The sequence below is a fragment of the Epinephelus fuscoguttatus genome, linkage group LG11 (assembly GCF_011397635.1).
Source record: "Epinephelus fuscoguttatus linkage group LG11, E.fuscoguttatus.final_Chr_v1".
Lineage (NCBI taxonomy): Eukaryota > Metazoa > Chordata > Actinopteri > Perciformes > Serranidae > Epinephelus > Epinephelus fuscoguttatus.
Genome location: NC_064762.1, coordinates 39,215,989 through 39,225,262, shown reverse-complemented (window position 1 = coordinate 39,225,262; position 9,274 = coordinate 39,215,989). Strand labels below are relative to the sequence as shown.

General features: G+C 42.0%; 1 protein-coding gene across 1 annotated transcript; it reads left to right on the top strand.

Annotated features, from left to right (window-relative positions):
• The first annotated feature begins 3,158 nt into the window (after nucleotides 1-3,158).
• LOC125897609 (trace amine-associated receptor 1-like) lies at nucleotides 3,159-8,611 on the top strand. The gene is made up of 5 exons (XM_049591002.1): nucleotides 3,159-3,291; nucleotides 4,875-5,105; nucleotides 5,178-5,469; nucleotides 5,501-5,748; nucleotides 8,487-8,611. The coding sequence occupies exons 1-5, from the start codon at nucleotides 3,159-3,161 to the stop codon at nucleotides 8,609-8,611; spliced, it is 1,029 nt and encodes a 342-aa protein (XP_049446959.1).
• The last annotated feature ends 663 nt before the right edge of the window (nucleotides 8,612-9,274 follow it).

Sequence of the window (9,274 nt, the reverse complement as noted above, 5' to 3'; positions counted from 1 at the left end):
GGTCAATTGTGTCAAACACCGCACTAAGATCTAATAAAACAAGTACAGAGACAAGTCCTTTGTCCGAAGCAATCAGAAGGTCATTTGTAATTTTAACTAGAGCTGTCTCAGTGCTATGATGCACTCTAAATCCTGACTGAAATTCCTCAAATAAATTATTATCCTGGAGAAAATCACACAGCTGGTCTGCGACTCCTTTCTCAAGGATCTTTGACATAAAGGGAAGATTAGATATTGGTCTATAGTTGGCTAACACCTCTGGATCCAAGGTGGGCTTTTTTAGTAGAGGTTTAATTACAGCTACCTTAAAAGACTGTGGTACATAGCCTGTTAATAAGGATATATTGATCATATCTAATATATGAGTGTTAACTAAAGGAAAGACCTCCTTAAGTAGCCTAGTTGGGATGGGGTCTAAGAGACACGTTGATGATTTGGATGAAGAAATCACTGCAGTCAATTCTTGAAGAGAAATTGGGGAGAAGCAATCTAAATATATATTAGATTTTACAGCTGTGTTTGAGGTTAGATAGGTACTATCTGAGGGCAGGAGGTCATGAATTTTGCCTCTAATAGTTAGAATTTTGTCATTAAAAAAGCTCATAAAATCATTACTGCTAAGGGCTAAGGGAATACAAGGCTCAATAGAGCTTTGACTCTCAGTCAGCCTGGCTACAGTGCTGAAAAGAAACCTGGGGTTGTTCTTATTGTCTTCTATTAATGCTGAGTAATAGTTTGCTCTGGCATTGCGGAGGCCCCTCTTATAAGTTTTGAGACTGTCTGTCCAGATTAAACAAGATTCTTCCAGTTTGGTTAATCGCCAATTCCTTTCAAATTTTCGCGATATTTGTTTTAACTTACGGGTTTGACAGTTATACCAAGGAGCGAACTTTCTTTGCTTTTTTAACTTCTTTTTAAGAGGAGCTACAGAGTCGAGCGTTGTTCGTAGCGAGCCTACGGTGCTATCAACAAAATGATCAATTCGGGAGAGGTTAAAGTCGGCACGGGAAACCTCTGTTACTGAAGGTATTGGTACTGAATTTAACGACGAAGTAATCTTTTCCTTAAGTTTTGCGACAGCACTATCTGATAAACATCTAGTATAGTAACTGTTGCTGAGTGGCGTGTAATCGAGTAAAAAGAAATCAGAAGTAATCAGATAATGATCCGATAGCGAGGGATTCTGTGGAAAGACTTTTAGGTTGTCAATTTCAAAACACACCCATGACTAATTCACAGAGTAAGTCCAACCCTTTTAGACTCTCCGCCATGGCGCACAGTCTGAGAATGCGCTGTCTAACTAGCAAGTGACTGGGACACGCCAATGCACCGCACGCCTGGCGCTTTGCGTTTTAGACCATCTAAATAGGGCCCTCAATGTCTAAATAACACTGGAGATCTTGTGTGGTGTTCCTTGCAAATGTAACATGAGAGCATATTACCGGCCAACCATATTACCGGTCAATGATCTCTGTCTCTCTTCAGACGGCACTGTGAAGAAGCCTGGCTCTGATTTCCTTGACTCGGGGACTCTCCTTCACGTTGCCAACATCGATGCTGTACACGGTGGTCTGGATGAATGTGTAGAAGCTGGATAGTGCCTCATCGTAAGACACAGCAAAAGCGAAATGTGCCTTGAAGAGCGAGAGTGAGAAATTAATCACATGAAATAAAATTTGGAATTTGGTGTGGAGTACCAGCACTGCTGCCTAGAATTAAGAGAAAATGTTTGACTCAAGTGCACAATTATTTTTTTCATGAGCACAATTTTTAGGTGCGACCAGCAGCTCTATAGGTTACTCTGGCAGTTGGTAGGTCCACAAAGCTTAGTGAATAACTCAAATGACCAAAAATGCTCAAGGGCAACTAGAGACCACAAGTGCATAGGCCAGAAAGAATGACCATGATTTGTCCATAAAAGGCACTACAGTAGCAAATTTGGTCGCAGCTATTATGAATTTGCACTTGTTATGAAGACAGCTGGCAGACAGCAGGTTTCTACCGTTTTTTTTCTCCCCCCATTAAAGGGTTTTTTTTGGGGAGTTTTTCCTTATCCACTGTGAGGGTCCAAAGGACAGAGGGATGTCGTATGTTGTAAAGCCCTGTGAGGCAAATTGTGATTTGTGATATTGGGCTTTATAAATAAAATTGAATTGAATTCAGCTGCTCCTGTGTTGAAACACCATGCCTGTCTGGAGAGGATTTTATTTAATTTTAAATCTGCATCAGCCCCTTGCCATCTTGGCCCTTGAAAACCTCATCAGTTGATGTCTTGAGTGAAATAAGAGTTTTAAGAACATACCTTCATGAACTTAATCAGGCAGCCAGTAGCATCTGATGCGCTCATCTTTCCAGTCTTCTTGCCCTTGCATGTTGAAGCTTTGTGTCATTTTTGTTGTGGTGTAATGAAAATAAAATATTCAAAAAAAAAATTGGATGCAAGCTGCCACATTTGGAGAAATCTGTAAAAGTCTTGCTATTCAAATGTATATGCTCTTCCCTTACACTCTGAAAACTCTTCAGTGCCCCCTTATATATTGTAGTTCAGTAAGCTTTAACAACCTTCCCTGTCCCCATACGAAGGGCCAGATCCTCAAAAGGATTGCACTGCTTTTGCGACCGCTAAACCTGTGCAAATGAGAAAAAAATAGCGTGCAATCCACAAAGCACACGCAAAGGGTGAAATGCACGCAAACTGAACACAAACTGCACTGCCACTCCTAGCTGCGCTGGTCCAATTTGCATGCATGTAAATTCGGGAATATTCATAAATTCTGCGCAAAACTGCCCCCTTCTTATGCAAATAAGCCTCATTGCAAATACCACCTAATCCACAAAGACTAATTGCCACAGGCAGTAAAGCGGTGCTATTTAATGCCAGTGAGACCCGTGTATCCGCGCAATTTCTCTTTCTCCCTCTCTCACTCTCTCTCTCACGCAAAATGATTGCAAATTTCACTCAGTTGGTGGTAACTGTGGAGCATAGCCTATATAAGGGCTGTCATGCCAGGACTCCGGTAATCATGGCAGCAGTGATTGTAGCCAGGCGAAGGCACCGTAATGGCAGGCGCGCACCAGAAAGGATTTATCGGAAGAGAGTATCACTTTTTGATTTAAGTGACAATGAAATCATTTGTAGATACCAGTTGCCAGGCCGCATGATCCTTGCGCTACTAGATGACATCAAGGATGACATTGAGCCTGCCACCCAGAGATCCCATGCTTTACCTGGCATTGTCAAATTAGTGTCTACTAGTGATGCGCGGATGGGCTCTGACGGCACCCGAATCCGTATCTATCCATCAATCATCCATCCACCACCCATCTGAGCAAATTAATTTTCTGTAATTACAGACCTGCATCCACCCACACCCGCATGTTTATATTATCAGGAAAGATTAGATCCTGACCAATTTCGTCAGCTGACTGACATTAAAATAATCAATAAAATGGCGCCGTTACTTCGTGCGTAAAGGCGCACATTGGCACTCTTAATGAGGAGACACTCATTTCTGCTGCTGCGGGGATCACTGTGTTAAATAAACCCTTCCACATGACACATTTAAAGAGCATGCTTGCCCAGCCAATCATACATTATTTATCAGCGGGATATAAGCATGATGATATAGAGGGCCTATTGTATTGCACAGACACAAATAGGCTCATTTCACATTTTAGAGCATGCAATACATTTTCCCTCATTAATGTTTGTCAAAGCAATTTGTAAACTTTGTTTTTAAAGGGTGCGATTTAAATAAAAGTTGTTATTATTAGGCTATTATTTTCACCTGCCCATAACCATCCGCCATTACTCAGATTGTTCATTTTTATCACCCGATCGACCTGGCGGTTATAACTGCCATCCGCGCATCTCTAGTGTCTACACTACAGGTTCTTGCATCTGGCTCTTTCCAGAACCCCATTGCAGGCATCTCAGGACTCTCACAGTCATCCATCAGCAGGGCCATATGCCGCAAATTGCACTCAGCTGCCAAACTTTGTGGGCGTGTTAGCGCCGGCATATGATTAGAGCAAATTCTTTTGAGGATAAGGCGCTAAAACAGGGCAGATTGCATGAGCTAATTCTGCACAAATAATGGCGCTATTAGCAGGAACAATCCATTCTTTGTGGATCTGGCCCTACATCTTTTGTCACTCAGATTAGGGGAAAAAAACTCATTGTCAGAGGCATGCAGAGTACTCTTTTCTACATCACTGCAGAAAAGTTAGATATTAAACCACTGAAGGTCAGCAAAAACATGGTTTCAGGTGTTGTTAAAATGCTCTTTAAAGGTGTATAAAGTGCAAAGCCCCAAACTTTAATTATTTTCGGACCTCTACCTCTATTAGTAGTATTGTAAAAAGTGAGGTTTGTTTTATGGGAATGTAGTCATGCTGCTTCATGGCCCATGGACAAAGTGGATAAAAAGTGGCTTCAATGTACTCCATTGAAATTTAAAAGTAATAACATTAAATGGTGTATGTGTATTGCAGTTTAACATGCATGGACAAACAAGGAATTGTATGATAAGTCATCATTTTGAGTGACATTAAATGCCACTCCCTTAATATGTAAATGAGCCCAGAATAATAAATCTGCTCTGACTATGCTGCTCAGCAGCACAGAGGCTGAGCAGCCCCATCAGTGAAGATGCACAAACCAGGATTAATAGGCATGGTGTGAAACCTACAAGCACTAAAATCAACCTTTGAATCTGTATGTAGAAAACTGTGTTAAATTTTCTAGATTTAAGTCATATTATTATTGCAAATGTTATCTTAGTAGTAAGAACATTTATGCATGGAACCCACATTCTTTCTCAACAGGTCTGATGATCTCTGCAATGAATCTACAAATGTATCTGGCATAACAGCAGTCATAACTTCATATGTATTATGTGTCTTTGTTGCCTGTTTATCCGTTCTTATAATGTCTGGAAACCTTCTGGTAATAATCTCTATCATATACTTCAAACAGCTCCACACTCCTACAAACTACCTCATCCTCTCTCTGGCTGTGGCTGACCTGCTTGTTGGTGTTGTAGTTATGCCTTTTAGCACAATACTGGCTGTAAGCTCATGTTGGCATCTTGAAGGTTTGCTCTGTAAAGTCCGAGGCTGCTTTGATATATTTCTGGGCACATGTTCTATTTTAAATTTGTGTTGTATTTCTATTGATAGATACTATGCAGTGTGTCAGCCTCTGAGGTACAGAACTAAAATAACTGTCCATGTTATTGTGATCATGATCCTAGTGAGCTGGACTGTTTCTGCTCTAAATGGAATTGGCCTCACAATTCGAGGACTGAATGAAGAACAATCTAACAAGTGTGTTTTATTTCAGCGTCTCACAAGTCTAGGAATTATGGGAACCTTTTTTGCTTATTACCTCCCAGGTACTGTAATGTTCATCATCTACCTAAAGATCTTGATGGTGTCACAGAGACAGCAGCATCCAGAACACAATCTGTCAAAACACAAAGTCTGAAGCAACCATCAGTAAGATGGAGAGAAAGGCCACCAAAACTCTGGCTATTGTTATGGGAGTTTTTCTCATCTGTTGGACTCCTTTCTTTCTTTCTTTCACCGTTTACCCTTTGAGTAATTACACAATACCAGTTTCTGTGATTGCATCATTTAAATGGCTTGGATGGTCAAATTCAATGCTCAATCCATTTGTCTATGGTTTCTTTTACACCTGGTTTCAAACATCTTTCAAAATGATAATTTCTGGGAAAATATTTCAAGGTGATTTTACTCATTTTAAGCTTGTTTGACTCATTACTGAGGTGTGGACATGGGCATATTGACAGGGTTTACACTGAAGATTAGCATCTCTTTCCCACTATATGGCATATCTTTACATCAAAGTTATCACTTTTCTAGATATACAGTATCTGTACATACAACTCAGTGTGCAGATTAGCCCCTCAACAGTGTTGGACTCAGGATGTTTGAATGGCAGAGGCGAAAAGGAAAAAAGGGCACCTACTGCATGACATGGGGCCCCATGGGTGCACAAGAAGCTAGTGTGTCATATATGGTGAAATGGTCTTCGTCCTTGATTCTTAATTAAGATTATACAGACAATCCAGGCTAAAAGTATGTTTAAAATGTTTATTTTATAAACTAAAGAAAAGAAAAGATTTTACACAAAGGAAAACTGAAAATCAGCAATAAACAAAGAAGACAGCATGAGTCTTTGTAGGCTATGCACTGGCTCTCTTGATACTACTCCTTGTGGAATGGACACCCCTCTGTTTTTGGATAACTTATAACTGGTTGACAAGGCCCAACAGAGCAGCAAAACTCAACAAATTTCTCAGAGTGGTGGTCTATGTTGTGCTTTTGAAGATGAGCGGGATCAGTGGGAAACATTAAGGACGATAGGAGAGGGTACATGTTATTTGTTTTATCCCTTGACTCATTTCTCTCCATAGCATCCTCTGTATTCTCTGTTTCTTCATGTTTATCATTATTTCTCTCCATAGCATCATCTGTGTTCTCCCTTCATCCTCAACTTCATCTCTCTCCCTGATATCATCACTTTGCTCTTGAATGTCTTCATATCCTCTATCTGTCTTGCATCCCTTGGCTCTCTGATATTTCAATCACTCTCTGTACATTCTTTATCTAAGGTGGAGAAAATAATATTTGTATTGTAATAGTTGAATATAATTGCACTGTAGGCTATGTAATATATGTCTAGTGTTGCAACAGATGCTCAGCTAGTTATCTCACATTAGCTAGGCTACCAGGCTAAAACGTGACACCACATGCTGCTACTATCAATAAAAGCACTTGCAGTGTACATACATTCATTAGTAATGCATCATTGGTAAAACTCAGTCTTTGCAACTTTGCTATAGCCCATTACCCACCTCAGCCAAACACAGCAGTTACATCTCAGATGCTCCCTAACGTGTTTTGAAAGCAAGCAGGGTTTGACTATTTGGAAGCTGCCGACTGTCGTCATTGCACCCACTTTGGAAAATCCTGCCTTAGTAAATTTGGGGAGACTGTGGTTACTACAACATATTTTCTTCGCTGGAATTTTTTCTCTTCATTGTGAGGGTACTTTATAATGTGTTTTCTTGGAAGGGCATCTAAGAGATCACTTGATAACAGCACACCTTTCCATGGAAGGGCACTCATAGAGGGTTTAGACAACTGACAGTCTTTATAGCATTGCATCCCATTTTCTCTACTGGAAAGGGCACCATTTGGGCAACTGGTGTAATGGCAGCATAGAGGGCACTTTAGAATGGCACCATAACTGTTCATCGTTTAGACCATTGGAAGGGCACCAATAGGGCACTGCATCACATATCATCCACTAACAGAGAATCATTAAGACACATTATTGAATTTTCTTGTTGTTTTCTATATGAAGGGCAGCCGATAGGGCACGTCCTCTGGTTTCATCACTCAAGAGGGCAGCCAAAAGGGCACATCCTCTCATTTTTGTTAATCAATGGGGCAGCCTGGGGCGTCGGTGGCTTCGTGGTAGAGCAGGCACCCCATGTACAAGGCTGTTGCCGCAGCGGCCCGGGTTTGACCCCAGCCTGTGGCCCTTTGCTGCATGTCACTCCCTCTCTCTCTCGCCCCTTCACACTCATCTGTCCTATCAATTAAAGGCTTAAAAATGCCCGAAAAAATATCTTAAAAAAAAAAAATCAATGGGGCAGCCAAAAGGGTACATCTGCTCATTTTCATCCAACAGGGAACATCGTCTTGTTTTGATCACTCAAGAGGGTAGCAAAAAGGGGCCATCCTCTCGTTTCGCCGCTCAAGAGGGCAGCCCAAAGGGCACATCCGCTCATTTTCATCATTCAAGGGGGCAGGGTTTTCAACCAAGGCGGGGCAGTCGCCCCCCCTGAGTCCATCAGTGCCCCTCAAACAGCATGTATTCTGTGTGAATGTCTGTAAATAAATGTAGGATCCACATATATCACTGTGTCTCATTTACTGTTAGCATTCACCCAGATAGCACACATACATCTGGCCGACATCGGCCTGAGGACGGCACATCGGCCCTGAATTTATAACAACTGACAAGCGTCGGCCGCATGGGTGGATATCTATTGGGGTGGCAGTAGCTCGAGTCCCCGTCCGGACCAAAATATGGAGCGTGGACTGGTGGCTGGAGAGGTGCCAGTTCACCTCCTGGGCACTGCCAAGGTGCCCTTGAGCAAGGCACCGAACCCCCCAGCTGCTCGGGCGCCTCACCAAGGGCAGCCCCCTCACTCTGACATCTCTCCACTTTGTGCATGTATAGGTCCTGTTTGTGCAGGACCTGTGTGTAATTGACAAGCAAGAGTGAAAACATTGAATTTCCCCTCAGGGGGATTAATAAAGTAAATAAACTTAAACTTAATAAATTTAATTGGGTTAAAGTGGAAGTGCCTGGAGCTGCCACCCGTGGTCCCGTGGCCCCCCGACCTGACCTCTGGGGCCCTGGACGGATACTCAAGTGTGGGTGACAGGAGCGGAGAGAAGTGGAGAGGACCACGGAGGTAAGGCGGGGCGGGCCGACACTGTGTATCCCAGTACGGGTGCTCAAGTGTGGGTGACAGGAGGAGCGCGGAAGAGGAGCGCGGACATCAAATAGTGAAGTTTAAGGATGCCTTCGGTATGTTGTTAATGTGATTTTATGGGCAATTTATCAGTCGAGGTCTCCTCCTCTGCAAAGCAAACTGACCCGGTGGCTACAGGTAATAGCGCAGTTTTGAAACCACTGTTTTACCGAGATGAAAGACTGATTGTTGAGCTGCTGGTAACAGTTAACGGAGTTAACGCTGGATCCCGTTACTTAACAGTTTCAACACTAAATTAAGCAAAGTGACAGACCCAAAATTTTTAATCTGACTAAAAGACAGCTGAAATGCTCACAAAAAAAAATACAGTGGGGAAGTTGGGATTTATTTCTTGAAGTTATGTGCTCATCATCTTTTCTGTGTCTTGCAGGCTGCCAGGAGAAGCGGACTGGTCATCAGATATTGTTTGTGGAAATTTGAAAATAATTCAATCAATCAAATTGACTTTTGTCTCTTCACTGTGCCCACTTCTGCCACAGTCAGCTATTTTTGAATGTTTGCATTGATTTCTCACATTGAATGGTGAAATATTTGTAGTTTGATAGGTCCGACCTAAATGAATAAAGGTCGTAGTTAACAAAGCATATGAATATTAATGAAGGAGCACCCAGTGAGCGCAGCTTCTTTTATTGATCGTTTGAACGTCACGTGGTGGTCATTATCTATTAAAGGCCGAC

Excerpts from the sequence above, each read along its gene's own strand:
- LOC125897609 (XM_049591002.1), top strand. The coding sequence starts at position 3,159 with ATGATCCTTGCGCTACTAGATGACATCAAGGATGACATTGAGCCTGCC. Across the intron at positions 5,106-5,177 it reads GCATCTTGAAGGTTTGCTCT|ATAGATACTATGCAGTGTGT; the intron begins GTAAAGTCCGAG and ends GTATTTCTATTG. Across the intron at positions 5,749-8,486 it reads TTCTGGGAAAATATTTCAAG|GAGCGGAGAGAAGTGGAGAG; the intron begins GTGATTTTACTC and ends TGTGGGTGACAG.